The sequence below is a fragment of the Rhinoderma darwinii genome, chromosome 2, assembly GCF_050947455.1.
Source record: "Rhinoderma darwinii isolate aRhiDar2 chromosome 2, aRhiDar2.hap1, whole genome shotgun sequence".
Lineage (NCBI taxonomy): Eukaryota > Metazoa > Chordata > Amphibia > Anura > Rhinodermatidae > Rhinoderma > Rhinoderma darwinii.
The window spans coordinates 295,771,359-295,793,307 of record NC_134688.1 but is presented as its reverse complement, the minus strand read 5'-3'; the positions used below and the strand labels follow the sequence as shown (position 1 = coordinate 295,793,307).

The following is a 21,949-nucleotide window of genomic DNA, read 5'->3' as shown; positions in this document are numbered from 1 at the left end:
AGACGTTTTTTGACCAACTCGCATTTTTTGCGGCGTTTTTCGCGCCGTTTTCGCGGCGTTTTTTACGTCCGTTTTTGGAGCTGTTTTCATTGGAGTCTATGAGAAAACAGCTCCAAAAACGTCCAAAGAAGTGTCCTGCACTTCTTTTGACGAGGCTGTATTTTTACGCATCGTCGTTTGACAGCTGTCAAACGACGACGCGTAAATGACAGGTCGTCTGCACAGTACGTCGGCAAACCCATTCAAATGAATGGGCAGATGTTTGCCGACGTATTGTAGCCCTATTTTCAGACGTAAAACGAGGCATAATACGCCTCGTTTACGTCTGAAAATAGGTCGTGTGAACCCAGCCTTAGTCTCCACACTATGCTAATGCAAATGACATTCAATACTTTGCATTATACTTTCTATATTGCTGTGTCTTTTGCTCCAAATTGTGAGGGACGTGCCTAGTTTTGTCTGTGCCGGTAGGTTGCCTAAGGCTAAGTTTACATGTGGTGTAACTGTTACGGATTTTTCAATGCGGAATTATGCACCAAAAGAATGCAACGAAGTTAATAATAGTTTTAAAACAAATCCTAGTCACATGCTGCAGAAATCTGCACATATTTTAAGGAATGCTTTTAATTTAATTTACAAAGCTGTACATCTAATCTAAAGGCTTATGCACATGGCAGAGTCCTGTGCACGGAGCCTGTACATCATATAGGCTCTGTCAGAATCCGTGTGTAAAGAGAAATTCTCTCCTAGAAGCAATTCTTCCGGGGGGGATATGTCTGTACAAAGTTTAAAGAGGCTCTGTCACCAGATTAAAAATGCCTTATCTCCTCCATCATTTTATGGGCGCTGGAATGTAGTTAACAGCAGTGTTTTTTATTTTGAGAAACTATCTTTTTTCAACAAGTTATGACCTTTATTACTTTTATGCAGATTAGTTTCTTAATGCCCAGGTGGGCGTTTTTTAACTTTTAACCAAGTGGGCGTATTACAAAGAAGTGTATGACGCTGACCAATCAGCATCATACACTACTCTTCAATCAGCCCTAAGCTTTATGTCATAATGTTGTGTCTTTACAGCCCTGATTTGTGCAGAACATAGGAGTAGTATTACAGGCGTATGTGTATAAATGTGTTTGGTTTGAGTTTACTCTCAGATGCCTTCGGTGATTTCCTGACAAAGGTCTAAATCGGCACAGTCTGAGGCTGTTGTCTGCAAAAAATGCATTTTGTCCGTGACGTGTGAACCCATCCTAAAAGATTATCTTCACAATCCCCCAATAAAGGTACAGTGAAGGAAATAAGTATTTGATCCCTTGCTGATTTTGTAAGTTTGCCCACTATCAAAGACATGAACAGTCTAGAATTTTTAGGCTAGGTTAATTTTACCAGTGAGAGATAGATTATATGAAAAAAAATAAAATAAATCATATTGTCAAAATTATATATATTTATTTGCATTGTGCACAGAGAAATAAGTATTTGATCCCTTTGGCAAACAAGACTTAATACTTGGTGGCAAAACCCTTGTTGGCACGCACAGCAGTCAGACATTTTTAGTAGTTGATGATGAGGTTTGCACACATGTTAGATGGAATTTTGGCCCACTCCTCTTTGCAGATCATCTGTAAATCATTAAGAATAGAGGCTGTCGCTTGGCAACTCGGATTTTCAGCTCGCTCCATAAGTTTTCGATGGGATTAAGGTCTGGAGACTGGCTAGGCCACTCCATGACCTTAATGTGCTTCTTTTTGACCCACTCCTTTGTTGCCTTGGCTGTATGTTTCGGGTAATTGTCGTGCTGGAAGACCCAGCCACGAGCCATTTTTAATGTCCTGGTGGAGGGAAGGTGGTTGTCACTCAGGATTTGACGGTACATGGCTCCATCCATTCTCCCATTGATGCGGTGAAGTAGTCGTGTGTCCTTAGTAGAGAAACACCCCCAAAACATAATGTTTCCACCTCCATGCTTGACAGTGGACACGGTGTTCTTTCGGTCATAGGCAGCATTTCTCTTCCTCCAAACACGGCGAGTAGAGTTAATGCCAAAGAGCTCAATTTTAGTCTCATCTGACCACAGCACCTTGTCCCAATCACTCTCAGAATCATCCAGATGTTCATTTGCAAACTTCAGACGGGCCTGTACATGTGCCTTCTTGAGCAGGGGGACCTTGCGGGCACTGCAGGATTTTAATCTATTACGGAGTAATGTGTTACCAATGGTTTTCTTGGTGACTGTGGTCCCAGCTGCCTTGAGATCATTAACAAGTTCCCCCCGTGTAGTTTTCGGCTGAGCTCTCACCTTCCTCAGGATCAAGGATACCCCATGAGGTGAGATTTTGCATGGAGCCCCAGATCGATTTCGATTGACAGTCATTTTGTATGTCTTCCATTTTCTTACTATTGCACCAACAGTTGTCTCCTTCTCACCCAGCGTCTTACTTATGGTTTTGTAGCCCATTCCAGCCTTGTGCAGGTCTATGATCTTGTCCCTGACATCCTTAGAAAGCTCTTTGGTCTTGCCCATGTTGTAGAGGTTAGAGTCAGACTGATTAATTGAGTCTGTGGACAGGAGTCTTTTATACAGGTGACCATGTAAGACAGCTGTCTTTAATGCAGGCACCAAGTTGATTTGGAGCGTGTAACTGGTCTGGAGGAGGCTGAACTCTTAATGGTTGGTAGGGGATCAAACACTTATTTCTCTGTGCACAATGCAAATAAATATATATAATTTTGACTATGTGATTTTCTTTTTTTTTTTTTATATAATCTATCTCTCACTGGTAAAATTAACCTAGCCTAAAAATTCTAGACTGTTCATGACTTTGACAGTGGGCAAACTTACAAAATCAGCAAGGGATCAAATACTTATTTCCTCCACTGTATATTTGTTTTAGTATATCCGAGAAGCTGGCTTCTCACTGGTGATTTTGTTGTTTGTAGCTTAGACTCCATGGCTCACATTTATTATTTAGCTTATACCTAATATTGGTACAGGTTAAAAAGTCACATGTAAGCTTGCCCCAAAATTGCCGCAAAATTTGTGACCTTTTCCTTCTCATTCCAAAAAGAAAGCGGGCAAGAAATGTAAGGTGTGGTCATGTTGTAAAATTACTTTTAGCCTCATTTATCAAAGGCAAAGGTTTAAAAAAGCCGCAAATATATAATATAGCTGGCATAAAAAGAAATTCAATTAGTCAGACAATTCCCATTGCACTAGATTTATTAAGGGGTGTGTGCCTTTTAATAAATTAGACACCATTCTCGCCAACAACCTCTCCAATGAAGCAAAAATGTGTTTTTCAAAATGGATAACCCCTTTTAATTATTATAGCTTGTAAACGTAAGTAAGGGTGTGTTCACATCCGCTTTAGGGTTCCGTTGATGGGTTCTGTCAGACCTTTCCGTCCGAGGAACCCATCAACGGAAAAGCAGATGGAAAGCATAGCTTTGGATTGCATTGCCATTGAGTTCAATGGTAATGCTTCAGTCTGCTAATGGTTTCAGTTTGTCTCCGTTCCGTAGGGTTTCCGTATTTAAATTTTTTTGCGGAAACAATAGTGTAGTCGAAATCAATGGTAATGCAAATGGAAGCTATGGTTTCCGTTTGCCTTTCCAGTACAGTTTATTTTTTAACTGTATCGCATGGTTTTTTTGTGTCATTTTATTTTCTCTTCTTTCATATTTTTTTTAAAGGACTGTACCTTTTTTTTTATTAAAGCTTAAAACTGTAATCCATATGGTCTTTGCATGCTCTAAAGATTGCAGACCCTTTCATGGTGTTTAACCCTTTGATTGCTGGAAATCAGTGTATGTGTTTGGTAATTATCGGCCCAGAAACTCAGTAGGTAGTGGTAGCAAGTTGTGTATCTGGGGTGTGTGGGCTTTGTTGGGGTGTGATTTATGCTTAATTTGCTTCCAGAGTGAAAGGTGGCTGGAAATAGATTAACCCTGTAAGCCTTATTCAGACGAGCGTAATATACATCCGTGTGCTGTCCGTTAAAAAATCGGACAGCACACAGACCCATGCAATTCAATGGAGCTGTTAACACGGCCGTTGTTTTAACGGACCGTGTGATGGGCTCGTGAAAAATAGGACATGTCCTATTTTCGTCCTTTTTCACGGATCCCTTAACAGACTCAAGTCTATATGAGGGATCCGTGAAAATGGGTCCTGCACGGGTGAGACTCGGACGTGAAAAACACTCGTTCATCTGAATAACCCTTTACAGTCACAGCCACGTCATGTGCTGTGAAGGTGCGTAGAACAGAGGCTGGGTTTCCACAGGTTGTTTTCAGTGCGTTAAAAGGGTGCGCTCGCATGTGGCGTATTTGCATTGTATTTCTGCAGCATAAACATAACGCGATTTGCCACAATATTGTGATGTGATTTTCTGTTGTGTGGCTGCTACAGTTGATGCACATTCAAACCATGTGCTTCACCTAACATAGCCACATGGTTGGAAACCGCATCGCAAAATCGTGGTAAAACGCATGCATTTTTTTTTAAATGTGTTTTTTATAGCAATTGGGAAGCACTTCAATACTGCAATAAAGGCGCTGTAAGGCTGAGTACACACAGCGCAGAACAGCTGCAGATTTCGCATGCATTTTTAAGGCGAAAACCTGAATTGGATCCAGGAGAGCAGACCTTTAAGCCCTTTTATATATTCTTTCTGTTTAGGTTCTGTTCTTGGTTTTGGATTTAAAAATACTGGCCAAATCTGCACTGTGTGAACAAGGCCTAAAAATTCAATAAATTGATTTTTTTTTTGCAACTTAAAATCTGTTCTATTAATTTGAATGGGGTTGTTTCTGCAGCTGGTGCATGGATTTCTGCCAGTAACATTCAGATAAATTGAACTGATTTTCAGTCGCAGAAATTTCTTAAAGTCTGACGCATGTGACTGTACCCTAAAAATGCCCTGTGGAAACCAAATCTTAGGTCCTGTTCACATCCGCGTCGAGCTTCCGTTCATCAGTTCCGTTTGACCTTTTCGTCGGAGGAACCTATCAACGGAAAGCCGAACAGAAACCACAGCCGGCTGTTTTTACTGGGCCGTGCTCCCATTATACTTTATAATGGGAGCACGGTCAGTAAAATAAAAAAATAGGACATGTCCTATTTTTTCCGGCAAGTTTATACGTTTCTAAATATACGGGAAGTTGTCCGTCGGCCTTCGAAACGAATGGGCCCGTAATTACGGACGGTTTTTACGTTCGTGTCCATGGGGCCTCACAGACATAATGAGATGTTGCTGTATTTAGAACTACTTTATAACTTCTAATCCTCAATAATCTACTCAACACACAGTTACAGGACAGTGATTTCATCTGTCACAGATCATCGTAGCCATCAGCGGCGGGACCAATCAAAGTGATCGATGTGATTGGTCAGTCAATCCAGAATGACTAATCACTGTAGAAAACTGAAAGTGGCACCTTCCTTGATCTCCTCATTTCTGTCACAATTGTGACAAAATCTGAGGGAATCGGACCTGTGGCAAAAGTTGTTCGACATTTCAGGCACAATTTTTTTGTTTGTCTCAAAATTAAAAAAAGTTAACTTTTTATTTTATTTTTTAAAAACGATAAAAAAAAATAGGTATTTGTATTGTAAGCTATATACATTTATTATAGTTTAGTTAGGATATATATATATATATATATATATATATATATATATATATATATATATATATATATATATAAAATCATACACCCGCGCACGCGCTGCTTTTTTCTGTCCTAGAAATAAAAAAAAATTAGTTATGGCTGAACAAATGTACACTGTGGAGGTGGCCTACACCATGCTGTGTTCAGACACCAACACGACAGATAAAAATTTATACGCTTTGTGAGCGTGTAAGTGGGTACACTCACAGATTTCGAATTTATGAGGGGAAAGACTCCCAAATCTGCCCAATAAAGTGCCCGCCCCCCCCCCTATCCTCAATACAAGCGGCAAAATTGTATGGGACCTTTTATACCCCCTGCTAGATAAAGGTTATCCCCTTTTTATATAGAGAATTTCTATACAAGCATCCCACTTTTCCACAGTCTATTTGAAAGAAATACAGTCGCCTGTGGCATAATACGGAGGAATCAAAAAGGCCTCCAAAAAATTGGGACCTGGGGATAGCAGGCCATTGTGTAACGGGTCTATGATGGTGACCAAATTTAGGGATAAAAATGTTTTTATCATCCCGTCCATCCATGGGGACAGCAGCAGCCAGTAAGAGGGCATAATGCGACCGCTCTCAAGCCTGTGTGTTTCCAGGAATTTAACAAACACGTGGGTGGCGTGGACCTGGCGGCTCAAATGCTACAGCCATACAGCGCAATGAGGAAGACCCGCGTATGGTATAAGAAGGCTGCAGTGCACCTCATATAAACAGCGCTGTGCAATTCCTTTATTTATCGAAAGTCAGGGAATCAAGCACAGTATCTTGAATACCAGGAGAAAGTAATTAAACAATCACTTTTTGAAGACCGAGTAGAAGAGGCTGCAAGCACATCACATAGCAGTGAGATCAGCAGAATTGTATCAGGGCAGCACTTCCCAAGTGAAGTGCCCCCCACTGAGAAAAAGATGTTGTGTCCGTTATAAAAACGGAATGCGAATAGACACGGGCTATCAGTCTTCGGATTCACACGAGCGTGTGCGTTTTGCGCGCTCAAAAAATGAGGCGTTTTGGTGCGCAAATGGCACTTAACAGCTCCGTGTGTCATCACCATATGATGCGTGGCTGCGTGATTTTCGCGCACCCGCTATCATTATGACACTCTGTATGTTTGTAAACAGAAAAGCACGTGGTGCTTTTCTGTTTTCATTCATACTTTTTACTGCTCTTGCGCGAATCACTCTCGTCACACGGAAGTACTTCCGTGTGCTGCGCATGATTTTTACGCACCCATTGACTTCAATGGGTGCGTGATGTGCGAAAAACTCACAAATATAGGACATGTCGTGAGTTTTACGCAGCGGACATATGCTGCGTAAAAATCACTGACTGTCTGAACGGCCCCATAGACTAACATAGGTCCATGCAAGGCGCGTGAAAACCACGCACGTTGCACGGACGTATTACACGTTCGTCTGAATAAGCCCTTACACTTGTCTTGATAAGCCAGGGTGGTGTATTTATGACTGTTTTCGCGCATACCATTCTTCGCTAAATTATTAATTTTATGACTTATTCAGTACGTTTTTATAACCCCTTTTTTGCCTTTCCATTATGACATACAGACAATTTCACCCCTATTTCCATTACATTATTGCATTTATGAATTGGAGTTATACCTAAAAAAAAATAAAAAATAATTCATTATACTCTTAGGTGAATACTGAAGGACAGTGTTTTATGCTCCGTCACATCAGAAAATCCCTGAATAAATTGAGCCTGCAATTCATCCAACTAGGCCCAGAAAGCCACGAGGCGCTCTTTCAGTTTTATGCTCTCCTGTAATTCCAGCTAAAAAAACCCCGATATGGTTAAATATGGTCACCACTGGCGTAGCTATAGGGGTCGCAGCGGTCGCAATTGCGACCGGGCCCCGAAGCCAGGGGGGCCCACGGCCCCCCGCACTACATCAATAAAAAGTTACTATAGTAACTCGGGCCGCGGGCCCCTGTTACTATAGTAACATACTTTACTTACCTTCCTGGTTCCGGATGGCAGCGGAGGTCCTGACGTAAAGCGCTGTGCGCAGCGCATGACGTCACCACGCTATGCGCCGCGCACAGCATCGAGACGACAGAACTCCCGCCGCGGCCGAAGAGGAAGGTAAGGTTAGCCCTGACTGGCGGGGTCCGACTCCCGGGACCCGCCAATCAGCTGTTTTGAAGGGGCCGCAGCACTCGTACGAGAGCTGCTCCCCTTCATTCCTGTCACTTCATTCCGGTCACACTGTGAATCCGTGTCGGCGATTCACAGTGTGAGCGAGTAGTGAAATGAAGGGGAAGCAGCTCTCGTACGAGTGCTGCGGCCCCTTCAAAACAGCTGATTGGCGGGTCCCGGGAGACACATACGCTATTGATGGCCTATCCTGAGGATAGGCCATCAATGTTTAGGGACTGTACAACCCCTAAGCCTACGATGTAGCAGGCTTAGGGGGCCCATGAGACAGGATCACAGATTGTGTGATCCTGTCTGCTGGGCCCTGTATCTAAGCCAATCACATGGTAGGCTTAGATACATGGCCCATGCGTGATCCTGTCTGCTGGGCCCTGTATCTAAGCCAATCACATGGTAGGCTTAGATACATGGCCCATGCGTGATCCTGTCTGCTGGGCCCTGTATCTAAGCCTACCACACTGTAGGTTTAGATACAGGGCCCCAGCACACAGTAATCTTATACTGTATAACATTACTGTCTGCTGGACCCTGAATCTAAGCCTACGTTGTGGTAGGCTTAGATACAGGGTCCCACAGACAGTATCACACATGGGCCCTGTATCTAAGCCTAACACACGTGTTACTAATCATTTTTTGTGTGTTTTCTTACAGGTTCGGTCGTTGGACTACGGCGGATTCCAGGACTACTTCGATGAAGGCTTTTTTTTTATTAATAAAATGGTTAATGAGGGCTGTGTGTGGGTTTTTTATTTCAATAAAATATTTTTTCTATGTCTGTTTTTTTTTAAAACTATATTACTACCGCCTTAGTAATGGCCGCCGGCTGTTTGACAGCATCCATTGCTAAGGCGGGGCTTAGTGTTAGCCGATGCAGAGGCTAACACTAACCCCCATTATTACCCCGGTACCCACAGCCACCAGGGGTGCTGGGAAGAGCCGGGTACGATCCAGTACCTGACCATCTGTAGTGATGGTCGGCCACTGCGGTGGCCGCAGGCTTGTATTATCAGGAGGGGAAAGGCCAAAAACAGTGGCCCTTCCCACCCTGGTGATGCTAGGCTGCTGCTGCTTTATTGTATCTGGCTGGTTATGAAAAATGGGGGGGACCCCACATTATTTAAAAAAAAAAAAAAAAAATTGGAAAGAACGATGTGGGGTCCCCCCCAATTTTCATAACCAGCCAGATACAACACAGCAGCAGCAGGCAGCATTACAAGGGTGGGAAGGGCCACTGTTTTTGGCCTTCCCCAGCCTAATAATACCAGCCTGCGGCCACCCCGGTGCCTGCCCGTCACTACAGATGGTCGGGTACTGGTTCGTACCCGGCTCTTCCCAGTACCCCTGGTGGCGGTGGGTACCGGGGTAATAATGGGGGTTAGTGTAGCCTCTGCACCGGCTAACATTAAGCCCCGCCTTAGTAATGGATGTTGTCAATCATCCGGCGGCCATTACTAAGGCGGTGATAATAAAGTTTAAAAAGATACAATCACATAGAAAAAAATATTTTATTGAAATAAAAAAACACAACCCTCATTAACCATTTTATTGAGAATAAAAAATACGCCGTCATTGAAGTCCTCGTATCCGAAGTCCAACAACCGAACCTGTAAAAAAAACACCAACACAAAAATAATCAGTAACACATAAAGAAGCAAAATTATTATTCTTACCTATCCTGGGTCCAGCGCTGGAGACGCAATGTCAGCGAGCTGGGCCCTGTATCTAATCCAATCATGTGTGATACTGTCTGCTGAGCTGTGTATCTAAGCCAATCATGTGTGATACTGTCTGCTGGGCCCTATATCTAATCGTATTTTGTGTGATACTGTCTGCTGGGCCACTGTATCTAATCCAATCATGTGTGATACTGTCTGCTGGGCCCTATATCTAATCCTATCTTGTGTGATACTGTCTGCTGGGCCACTGTATCTAATCCTATCATGTGTGATACTGCCTTCTGAGCCACTGTATCTAATCCTATCATGTGTGATACTGTCTGCTGAGCCACTGTATCTAATCCTATCATGTGTGGTACTGTCTGCTGAGCCACTGTATCTAATCCTATCATGTGTGATACTGTCTGCTGGGCCACTGTATCTAATCCTATTATGTGTGATACTGCCTTCTGAGCCACTGTATCTAATCCTATCATGTGTGATACTGTCTGCTGAGCCACTGTATCTAATCCTATCATGTGTGGTACTGTCTGCTGAGCCACTGTATCTAATCCTATCATGTGTGATACTGTCTGCTGGGCCACTGTATCTAATCCTATTATGTGTGATACTGCCTTCTGAGCCACTGTATCTAATCCTATCATGTGTGATACTGTCTGCTGAGCCACTGTATCTAGTCCTATCCATAGTTTATAGGGTCGTAGTGCTATAGATATGCTATGCTGTCTCATATACACACTTTTTTTTGGGCGGACACATATGTATTGGGGCTATTTCCCAGACATTTTAAGCCTTGAGGGTACGTTCACACGGCAGCGTCTGTTACGGCTGAGATTACGGAGCTGTTTTCAGGAGAAAACAGCACCGCAATTACAGTTGTAATGGCATGTGCAGGCGTCTTTCGCTGCGTCCATTATGGACGTAATTGGAGCTATTTTTCTATGGAGTCCATGGAAAACGGCTCCATTTACTTCTGAAGAAGTGACAGGCACTTCTTTGACGCGGGCGTCTTTTTTACACGCCGCCTTTTGACAGCGGTGCGTAAAAAAAAATGACCGTCGGCACAGAACATCGTAAGACCCATTCAAATGAATGGGCAGATGTTTGCCAACGCTTATGAGCCGCATTTTCGGACGTAATTCAATGCTAAAACGCCCGAATTACGTCCGTAAATAGGGTGTGTGAACCCAGCCTTAGTGACGCCCCGGCTGCTAGTGCTGCATTGTTGGGTCACTTAGGAGACCCAGCGATGCAGCTGACAGCTGCGGACCGTCGGCCATGAGAAGTTTGCGGGGGGGGGCCCAGTAAGAATTTTTGCATCGGGGCCCATGAGCCTTTAGCTACGCCCCTGATGGTCACTATGCCCCTAAATGAATACTTTCAGGGCGTAGTTTTCAAAATGGGGTCACTTCGGGGTTGTTACATTGTTCTGCTAACGCAAGTCCTCTGTTAGGATATGTGCACACGACAACGCCAAATACATCAGAAATTACAGAGCTGTTTTCAGGAGAAAACCGCTCCTGAATTTCAGACGTTTTTACAAGTGCATGCGTTCTTCGCGGCGTCTTTTCCGGACGTAATTGGAGCTGGTTTTCATTGGAGTCAATGAAAAACGGCTCCAATTACGTCCCAAGAAGTGTCCTGCACTTCTTTGATGGGGGCGTAATTTTACGCGCCGTCTTTTGACAGCGACACGTAAAATGACAGCTCGTCTGCACAGAACATCTTAAGACCCATTGTAAGCAATGGGCAGATGTTTGCCGACATATTGGAGCCGTCTTTTCAGGTGTAATTCGAGGCGTAAAACGCCTCCATTACGTTTGAAAAGAGGTCGTGTGCACATACCCTTAGTGTGGAGTGGGGCCTATAAGTCATTCAAGCTATGTCCTGAAAGCCAGAGGGTATTCCTTTGCTTTTGAGTCCCATTGTGCTGCCAACAGAAGATTACGGCCTAAGTTGGGGGTATTTTTGAACACGAGAAACACTGCAATAAACATTGTAGTACATTACCTTAGTTTCATGTGCTGTATACGAAACAAAATGTCCTTTTAAATGACGCATTTGTGCATCGGTTATGCATTAATTTTACAAAATGTGGGATCAAACTACTTATCACACCCCAAAATGAATTCCCTGAACGGTGTAGTTTCCAAAATGGTGTAACTTTTTAGGGGTTTCCACTGTACTGGCACCTCAGTGGCTCTGTAAATGCGACATGGCACCCGAAAAACTATTCCAGCAAAATCTGCTTTACAAAATCCAAATGCCGCTTCTTCTCTTCTGAGCCTTGCCGTGGGTCTAAACCGCAGTTTATTACCACATATGGCGTATTCTCATAATCGGGAGAAATTGCTTTACAAATGTTGGGGTTCTTTTTCTCCTGTATTTCTTGTAAAAATTAAAAAATTCTATGTTTTTTCACAAAAAAAGATTTTAATTTTCACAGACTAATTCCAATAAATTTAGCAAAAAACCTGTGGGGTCAAAATGCTAACTATACACCTAGATAAATTCCTTGAAGGGTGTAGTTTCCAAAATGGGGTCACTTTTGGGGGGTTTAGACTGTTTTGGCATCACAAGACCTTTTCAAACCTGACATGGTGCCTAAAATATATTCTAATAAAAAGGAGGCCCCAAAATCCACTAGGCGCTCCTTTGCTTCTGAGGCCGGTATTTCAGTCCATTATCACACTAGGGCCACATGTGGGATATTTCTAAAAACTGCAGAATCTGGGCAATAAACATTGGGTTGCATTTCTCTAGTGAAATCCTCTGTGGTAGAAAAAAACATGTATTCTAAATTAATTTCGGCAAAAAAAATTATTTTTACATTTCACCTCTACTGCCTTGATTCCTGTGAAGCGCCGAAAGGGTTAAGAGATTTTGTGAATGCTGTTTTGAATATTTAGAGGGGTGGTCTTTTTAAAATTGGGGGATTTATGGGGACTTTCTAATATATAAGGCCCTCAAAGCCACTTCAGAACTGAACTGGTGCATGAAAAAATAGCCTTTCAATATTTTCTTGAAAATTTGAGAAATTGCTGCTAAAGTTCTAAGCCTAGTAACGTCCTAGAAAAATAAAAGGACATGCAAACATAAAGTAGACATATGGGAAATATTAGCTGGTAACTATTTTACGTGGTATTACTATCTGTTTTGTAAGCAAATACATTTAAATTACGAAAACTGCTAATTTTTCCAAAATTTTGGTGATTTGAACAAATAAATGCTGAATTTTTGTACCAAATTTTTTTACGATCACAAAGTACAATTTGTCACGAGAAAACAATCTGAGAATCGCTTGGATAGGTAAAAGCATTCCGAAGTTATTACCACATAAAGTGACACAAAAATAGTCTGTGTCCTGAAGGCCAAAACAGGCTGTCATAAAGGAGTTAAGCAAACTGATGTTAACCCTTTTTAATATGATGGTGTTCTATAGTCCATAGTCTATTCAAAGGAAGGAAATCAGAATTGTTTCATAAGGCTACGTTCTTACATCACAGTCAAAATAGGTTTTTTGCTGCTATTCGCTGCAAAACCGCGCCATTTTGGCGTGATCTTTGCAAAATCGCAGCAAAGAACTAATTTTGACTGTGACATGTGAACTCCGCATTCGGATTGCACAGCACATCTGACCATTCTGTAGATTATAAGGACCTGTTCACATCAGCGTTGCCTTTCCATTGAGGGGTTCCTCCGACGGAAACCAACACTAATGTGAACACAGCCTAACAAGCGTACTGGTAACCTCACTTGCTCTGAAACCCCTTTGTCTCATTAGAACATGTCTGTAGTAATAGCAAACAATTTCTTAAAAAAAAAAAAGAATACACTTTTTTCGCACTATTAGATGGGTGAATTAGAATAAATGAGTATGAACATATCTGCCTATTCAAGACAAATAGTTATGTTCCTGGTATATCACAGTAGCTAACCTATGTAACAATCTGAGCCATAAAAATGTGCACATATGTTGTAAAATGGACAATAGAATAGGGCTGTGATTCACCATTGTAACCCTCCTCGTGGGGGATGTATGTGCACTGATGCTGCCACCTGCTGTAAAACTCGAGAAATTCTTCTATTTATTTTGTAATTAAATCTGCATTCCAATCAGCTGAAATCACAGAAGAGCAGAACACAGAACGCAGATTCTCCTAACGTTGGCAGCAAAAATTGTACCCAGAGCTATCAAGTCGTACTACTAATATATCATCGTAAACGCCTTCCTAAAAGGTTTCACTCGGGGTCATATGTCAGTATTCTGATACTCATTTTATGTTAGTTACATAGAAGGGTCCATCAAGTTGAAACCTTTTTCAATCAATTACAGGGCTTTTATTGCTAAAAAAAATAATCATGTATATTATTACTAGATTAGTTTTAACCCAATGCCGTTTGTCAGTAAATAAACATCTAGCCCTTTTTTTAACCCCTTAATGACCAGCCTATTTTAGACCTTCATGACCAAGCCATTTTTTACGTTTTTCCATAGTCTCGTTCAAAGAGCTATACACTTTTTATTTTTGCGTCGACATAGCTGTATAAGGTCTTGTTTTTTGCGGGACAAGTTGTATTTTTCATAGCACCATTTTGGGGTACATAGAATTTATTGATTAACTTTTATTAACTTTATTTTGTGGGGGAATAGAAAAAAACAGCAATTTCGCCACACTTTTTTGCATCCTAAATTTATGCTGTTTACCGTGTGGTATAAATAACACAATAACTTTATTCAGCGGGTTGTTGCGATTGCAACGATATTTTTTGTATGTTTTACTACTTTTACACAGTGAAAACACTTTTTTTTTAAAATTTATTTGTTTTTGTTTCTCCATATTTCAAGAGCCGTAACGTTTTTTATTTTTTTGCCGATGCAATTGTAGGAGGCCTTTTTTTTTTGTGGGACGACTTGTAGTTTTTATCGGTACGATTTTGGAGTAGGTGCGACTTTTTGATCACTTTTTATCACATTTTTTTGAAGGCTGGATTCAAATAAATCAGCAATTTTCGCATGGTTGTTTATTTAATTTTTTACGACGTTCACCGTGCGAGTTAAATTATGTAATAAGTTTATAGCTGGGGTCGTTACGGACGCGGCGATACCAAATATGTGTATTTTTTTTACTTTATTTTGTTTGTTAATAATAAAGCAGTTTGTAAGGGGGAAAAAGTGGGTTTTCTTTTTTTTTTTTTCACTTTTTATTAAACTTTTTTTTAAACTTTTTTACTAGTCCCACTAGGGGACTTCACTATGCAATAATCCGATCACATTTATAATACACTGCAATACTTCTGTATTGCAGTGTATTATGCCTGTCCGTGTAAAACGGACAGGCATCTGCTAGGTCATGCCTCCAGCATGACCTAGCAGGCATTCACTACAGGCAGACCTGGGGGCCTTTATTAGGCCCCCGGCTGCCATCGGAGACACAGACAGTGGGTGTCAGTGGGATGATTATTGCCGGGTTTCCAGATGCAGTGGACGCTATTGAACACTGCATCTGAAGGCTTAAACGGGTGAGATCGATACTAATATCGATCTCACACATTCGAACAGGGACGCCCTCAGCTACCTCTGGCAGCTGAGAACAGGGAGATTTGACAGCTCCCTGCTCTGTTTACTTATTCCGATGCAGCGACGTAAAAAGTCTATTGCATCGGAATAAGGCCCGTTAGTGACCGACGTAAAAACACTATGGGGTGGTCACTAACGGGTTAAATGCTGACATAGCGTCTGCCAAGGGCGTAGCTAGCACTGGGCCTTCGGGGCCCAAGCCCCTGATATTTGGCCCAGATCCCCGACAACTGCCACATTCGGGTCACAGCGGTCGCAATTGTGACCCGGCCGCCCGCACTGCATCTATTACTATAGTAACGGGGGCCTATGTGATAAAATACACGGGCCCCTGTTACTATAAGAACGACACATAATTACCAATCTTCCTTCCTGAGTGCAGCGGTAGTCATGACGTCGTGACACTGTGCGTCGGGACATCTGCTGCACCTGGAGCCAAAGAGGAGGGTAAGTGTAACGTTACGGTCTGCTGGGGTCCTGTATTTAAACCTGCCTTATGGTAGGCTTAGATACAGGGTCTAACAGACAGTATCACACATGGACCCTGTATCTAAGCCTACCACATATTTGGCTTAGATACAGGGCCCCAGCAGACAGTAATCTTGATACTTATCGTTGTCCATTGTGACCCGAACAGATTTATCCCAGTGAGATCTCGCTGTAAAAGACAGCAAGCGTGATCTCGAGTAAGTGACACACATTAACGTTACTGAAGTGTCGGGATTGTGAATAGACATCGCGTCCTGGCTGCAAGCAATGTCTATTTACTCTCAAGACACTTCAGTAACGTTAATGTGTGTGTAAGTGACAGCACACGCTGGGCTGATTACATGAATGGAGAGAAGTGTATGACGCTGATAGGTCAGCGTCATACACTCCTCTTTTCAACACCCACTTGGTCAAAAGTAAAAACACGCCCAGTTGTTCATTAAGAAAGTCATTAGCATAAAGCTAAAATAGGTCATAACTTGGTGAAAATTGATAGTTTTTCTGAATAAAACCGCTGCTGATACCTACATTACAGCGCCGATCACATTATGTAGAAGATAGGGCACTTATAATGTGGTGACAGAGGCTTTTTAAGGTCTCAGCGCAAGGTACAGCTGCTCTGTATACAGGATGCAAAGCAGTTGCATCTGAAAAAGTTACATTTTTTTTTAAATTAAATGTAATTACACTAATGCACATTTTTATTTAAAAATAAATAATCGTTTTCAACGGTGTACATAGCCTTTAAAAGTTTACACGACTTGAAGGAAAGTTTTGATATTTTCAAATTACGCACGCATTTATGAAAATAAAATATAACAGAAGTGTATTTTTAGAATCACATAAGACTATAGAATATTTAGTTCACTAGGATAATAAAAAGGGACAATCTGTTATTTATAGTTTCATTATTTAAAAAGTTACAAACAAACTTAAATTAAAATGTCTGAAGAAATGGGAGAAAGGTATTGGGAGATTTGAGGACAACCAGTAGAATTAGATTCTGAAAAATGTCCCCATGATCTCCTCCAGCCCCAAGAATCATCCAGTTTAACATAGTTCATTGTTTATATTATACGCTGTTATTTTTACATAAAAATGGGTTCAGAGATAATTCTGAATGTCCCTGGTTTCAACAATCCGATGCCTAGTAGGAGTGTAGAAAAATAGTCTTCTTAAGGGAAGTATATATTATAAATTTGAAAATAAATTTATAATTGTCCTCCCATTTAAAATATCATGTTGAACAAAAGTTTTTACTTATGAAAATTATGTTCCTTGCCAGGTTATTAATACTTAGAACATGGCTCTCAAATGACGCCCTCACTAAGGAACTGGGAAAACTTCCAAAAACAAACTGATAGACCTGAAGAAATCCTGGGAAGACCGGACACAGAATTAATCTCGAAGGGTTTTTGTTTTGTTTTTTGCAACCTCTGCCTTGGAGGGTATTCTGATATAATTTATGATAAAATTAAATTAAATTAACAAAAAATTCTACAAAGTTTTGTATTCTCAGCAAAAACGGACACCTTACTATCGACCCGATCCACAAGGTCATTAACCCCTTGACGCACCATGACACTGTACGTCATTGTGCTGGGGGAGAAGTATGGAGCGGGCTCCTGCGCTGAGCCTGCTTTATACGCTACAATTGTCAGCTGTGTATTACAGCTGACACCTCACACTAACGAACGCCCAGGATCAGAGAGAACTACGATCTTAGTCATTTAAAAACTTAGATGCCGCAGTCAATTGCGACCGCCACATCTAAGCTTTTAGAAAGAGGGACAGACAGCCCTCTCTGAAAGATCAATGACCCCCTTGCATCTCGATTGTGGGGTGCCAATGGTTGTCCTAGCAGCCTGGGGGCCTAATAAAGGCCCCCAGGTCTGCCATCTTTCTGCCCCTATTAAGCCCAGGGCTTCGTAGGTGCCGGTAAAAATCACAATATACTTTAATATGTTAGTATTGCAGTGTATTGTACGAGAAATCTAATGAAGGCTGGTTCGTCCCCTAGTGGGGCTAATAAAAGATGTTAGAAATGCTTAAAGTTTTTAGTAACGTATTAAAAGTTTAAAAAAAACTCCCTTTTTCCGTTTATCCTCCAAAGCAATGTAAAAAAGAAACCTAATTCGTATCACCACATTTGTAAAAGTCCAAACTATTACAATATAACATTATTTAACCTGCCTGGTGAACGCCTTTAAAAAAATACCAGAATTGCTTTTTGTTAGTCACCTTAGCTGTAAAAAAATAAATAAATAAAGTTTAGAAAAAGTAATCAAAGTCGTATGTACAAAAAAATTATACCAATTCAGCCTGCAAAAAAATAATTGATCGAAAATAAAGAAAAAGTTATGACTCGCAATGTGGCAACACAAAAAATATATATATTTTTTAAACAAATAGTTTTTTCTTTTTAAAAGTAGTAATCATGAGATCATGAGACCTATATAAATTTAGTATTGCCGTAACCTTATTGACCTGCAGAATATTGCCGTTTTTATCGCACGGTGAAAGCCGTGAAAATGAAACCCAGAAAACTATGGCGGAATCACATTTTTTTTTTCCAATTCCACTCCACAAAGAATTTTTGTTTTAGTTTCCCAGAAGATTATAAGGTACTTGCAATGGTCTTAATAAAAACTACAGTTCGACCCACAAAAAAATAAGCCTTTACACCGCTCCCCCTAAAAAATAAAAAATGAATGGCTCTTGTAAGGCGGAGAGGGAAAAACGATGTGAAAAACTAGGAATAAACTAGAAATGGACCGTTCCGTCCTTAGACTATAATGGTGTAAATTTAACATATACACTACCGTTCAAAAGTTTAAGGTCACTTTAGAAATTTCCTTATTTTTGAAAGAAAAGCACAGTTTTTTTCAATGAAGATAACATTAAATTAATCAGAAATACACTCTATACATTGTTAATGTGCTAAATGACTATTCTAGCTGCAAACGTCTGGTTTTTAATACAATATCTACATAGGTGTATAAAGGCCCATTTCCAGCAACCATCACTCCAGTGTTCTAATGGTACATTGTGTTTGCTAACTGTGTTAGAAGGCTAATGGATGATTAGAAAACACTTGAAAACCCTTGTGCAATTATGTTAGCACCGCTGTAAACAGTTTTGCTGTTTAGAGGAGCTATAATACTGACCTGCCTTTGAGCTAGTTGAGAATCTGGAGCATTACATTTGTGGGTTCGATTAAACTCTCAAAATGGCTAGAAAAAGAGAGCTTTCATGTGAAACTCGACAGTCTATTCTTGTTCTTAGAAATGAAGGCTATTCCATGCGAGAAATTGCCAAGAAACGGAAGATTTCCTACAACGGTGTGTACTACTCCCTTCAGAGGACAGCACACACAGGCTCTAACCAGAGTAGAAAAAGAAGTGGGAGACCCCGCTGCACAACTGAGCAACAAGACAAGTACATTAGAGTCTCTAGTTTGAGAAATAGACGCCTCACAGGTCCTCAACTGGCAGCTTCATTAAATAGTACCCGCAAAACGCCAGTGTCAACGTCTACAGTGAAGAGGCGACTCCGGGATGCTGGCCTTCAGGGCAGAGTGGCAAAGAAAAAGCCACATCTGAGACTGGCTAATAAAAGGAAAAGATTAATATGGGCAAAAGCACACAGACATTGGACAGAGGAAGATTGGAAAAAAGTGTTATGGACAGACGAATCGAAGTTTGAGGTGTTTGGATCACACAGAAGAACATTTGTGAGATGCAGAACAACTGAAAAGATGCTGGAAGAATGCCTGACGCCATCTGTCAAGCATGGTGGAGGTAATGTGGTGGTCTGGGGTTGCTTTGGTGCTGGTAAAGTGGGAGATTTGTACAAGGTAAAAGGGATTTTGAATAAGGAAGGCTATCACTCCATTTTGCAACGCCATGCCATTCCCTGTGGACAGCGCTTGATTGGAGCCAATTTCATCCTACAACAGGACAATGACCCAAAGCACACCTCCAAATGATGCAAGAACTATTTAGGGAAGAAGCAGGCAGCTGGTATTCTATCTGTAATGGAGTGGGCAGCGCAGTCACCAGATCTCAACCCCATAGAGCTGTTGTGGGAGCAGCTTGACCGTATGGTACGCAAGAAGTGCCCATCAAGCCAATCCAACTTGTGGGAGGGGCTTCTGGAAGCATGGGGTGAAATTTCTCCCGATTACCTCAGCAAATTAACAGCTAGAATGCCAAAGGTCTGCAATGCTGTAATTGCTGCAAATGGAGCATTCTTTGACAAAAGTAAAGTTTGAAGGAGAAAATTATTATTTCAAATAAAAATCATTATTTCTAACCTTGTCAATGTCTTGACTATATTTTCTAGTCATTTTGCAACTCATTTGATAAATATAAGTGTGAGTTTTCATGGAAAACACAAAATTGTCTGGGTGACCCCAAACTTTTGAACGGTAGTGTACATCATGAAAAGCTTTTGAAAAGCCTATGATGTATATGTTAAACGTATGCCATACAGTTGCATAAGTCACACATAGACTTCCATGTTAAAAAAAGAATACTGCACAATATGTGTTTTTTGCGGAATTCCTAGAGATTGAAAACAGTATCCTACTAGGATATTCAATCCTCAAAAAAAAAAGTATACAAGCCAGACGGAGGCCAAAAGGAAACACTTTTGACCTCTGTCGGGCTAATGGAGCCCTTAAACTATTTTATTGTATCTGTCAGGAGTTTTCCTGATGTACTCTGTAAACATCGCTACAAAACGTGATTTGCACAGAGCCTAACAGGTTGGCTGTACTACCTTTAGATAAGGCACAAAACAGAAGACTGTAAACAGCAGACACATATCCTGGAGAGGGATAGGAAGGGTTGGTGATGTTGCAGCCCACCATTCATGTTCCATGTTTGTAGACATGTCATTCGATGAGATGAGCTCTATGATCTCGGGCACGCACCAGTTCCCAGAAGGTGCCAAGGCATTATTTTCAGTAGCTGCTTTCGGCAATGGGCAGAGAGATTTTTATAAAATGTGACCGATATCAGTGACTGTGTCTTACTGAAGCTGAATGATGATTGGTTACTAATTGTAAATTTCTTTTGTTGGCAAATAATTGCCTTTTATCTTAAATTAGGACTGACATGTTGCCAGCGAGTGGCTCTCAGGTACCAAAACTGTGCAGGAACTGGAACCCCCCTCTCCTAGGAAACTTGCCTGACGATTTTCTTCGCATATTACCCCAGCAAATGGACAATGTTCAGGTGAGTTATGACACACCAACTAAACGGGTTCTTTCTTCAACTCCTTCCCGACATTTGACACAGTTAGGTCATAGCCGGGAGGGGTAAGTATGGAGCGGGTTCACAGGCTAAGCCTACTCCATGTTCAGTGGGTGTCCACTGTATGTTACAGCCGACCCCTCACTGCAACGTCCGGAGTCAGAAATAAATCCGATCCTGGACGTTTAACTACTAAGATGCCGAGGTCAATAGCGGCTCTGACATCGAAGCCCTTAGAAAGAGGGGGCAGCGCCCTTCAACAGCCCATTCCTTCTCTCCCCCCCGCCCCCCCCCCGCAACACAATGGCAGGGTGTCAATGGCATCCTGGGGGCCAAATGAAGGCTCCCAGGTCTGCGATCTTTGCGCTCCTATTAAGGGCTTAATTGGAGCTGATAAACTAGCGATCGTTGGATTGCTTGCACAATATACTTATGTATTACGGTATATTTTGTTTAATTCCCCTTGGGGGAGTGCTAAAAATAAAAAGTTAAAAAGTGTGAAATAAAGTTTTTATTAGATGCATAAAAATTTAAGTTAATGTAAGTAATGTAAAAAAATAAAAAATAAAAAATTTGGTATTGCTGCGTCCATTATAGTCCGAACTATTACTATTTTTTTTTTTTTTGGTCATCTTGTCTCCCAATTTTTTTTATCAAAAATTATTAAAAAGTTGCATGTACCCCAAAATGGAATGGTGCCAATAAAAACTATAGCTAGCCACGCAAAAAAGAAGCCCTCACACAGGTCGAAAGACAGAAAAATGTAAAAGTAGTAAAACATAAAAATCTGTATAAATTTGGTATCGCCGTAATCCTATTGACCGGCAGAATAAAGTTAACGTGATATTTTTACCGCACGTTGAAACCAACGCTGTAAAAACTAAACTCAAGAAAAAATGAAAGAATCGCTGTTTTTTTCCCATTCCATGCCACAAAGAATTTTCTCCAGTTTCCCAGTACATTATATGGTGCAATAAATGTTGCTGTAAAAAAAACTACAATTGGTCCTGCAAAAAAAATAAGCCATTATACAGCTATATCTACGGAAAAATAAAACCGGTTTTAAAAACAAAAATGAATAACCGAAAA

The 21,949-nt window shown here is 41.1% G+C and overlaps 1 protein-coding gene across 2 annotated transcripts in view; it reads left to right on the top strand.

Annotated features, from left to right (window-relative positions):
- Positions 1–21,949, top strand: part of CUEDC1 (CUE domain containing 1) — a 197,138-nt gene that overhangs the window by 126,684 nt on the left and 48,505 nt on the right. For both annotated transcript variants that reach the window (XM_075853480.1, XM_075853479.1), the window contains exon 4: positions 20,716–20,842. In XM_075853480.1, the coding sequence (XP_075709595.1) occupies positions 20,716–20,842 (127 nt within the window). The remainder of the gene's footprint in view (positions 1–20,715; positions 20,843–21,949) is intronic.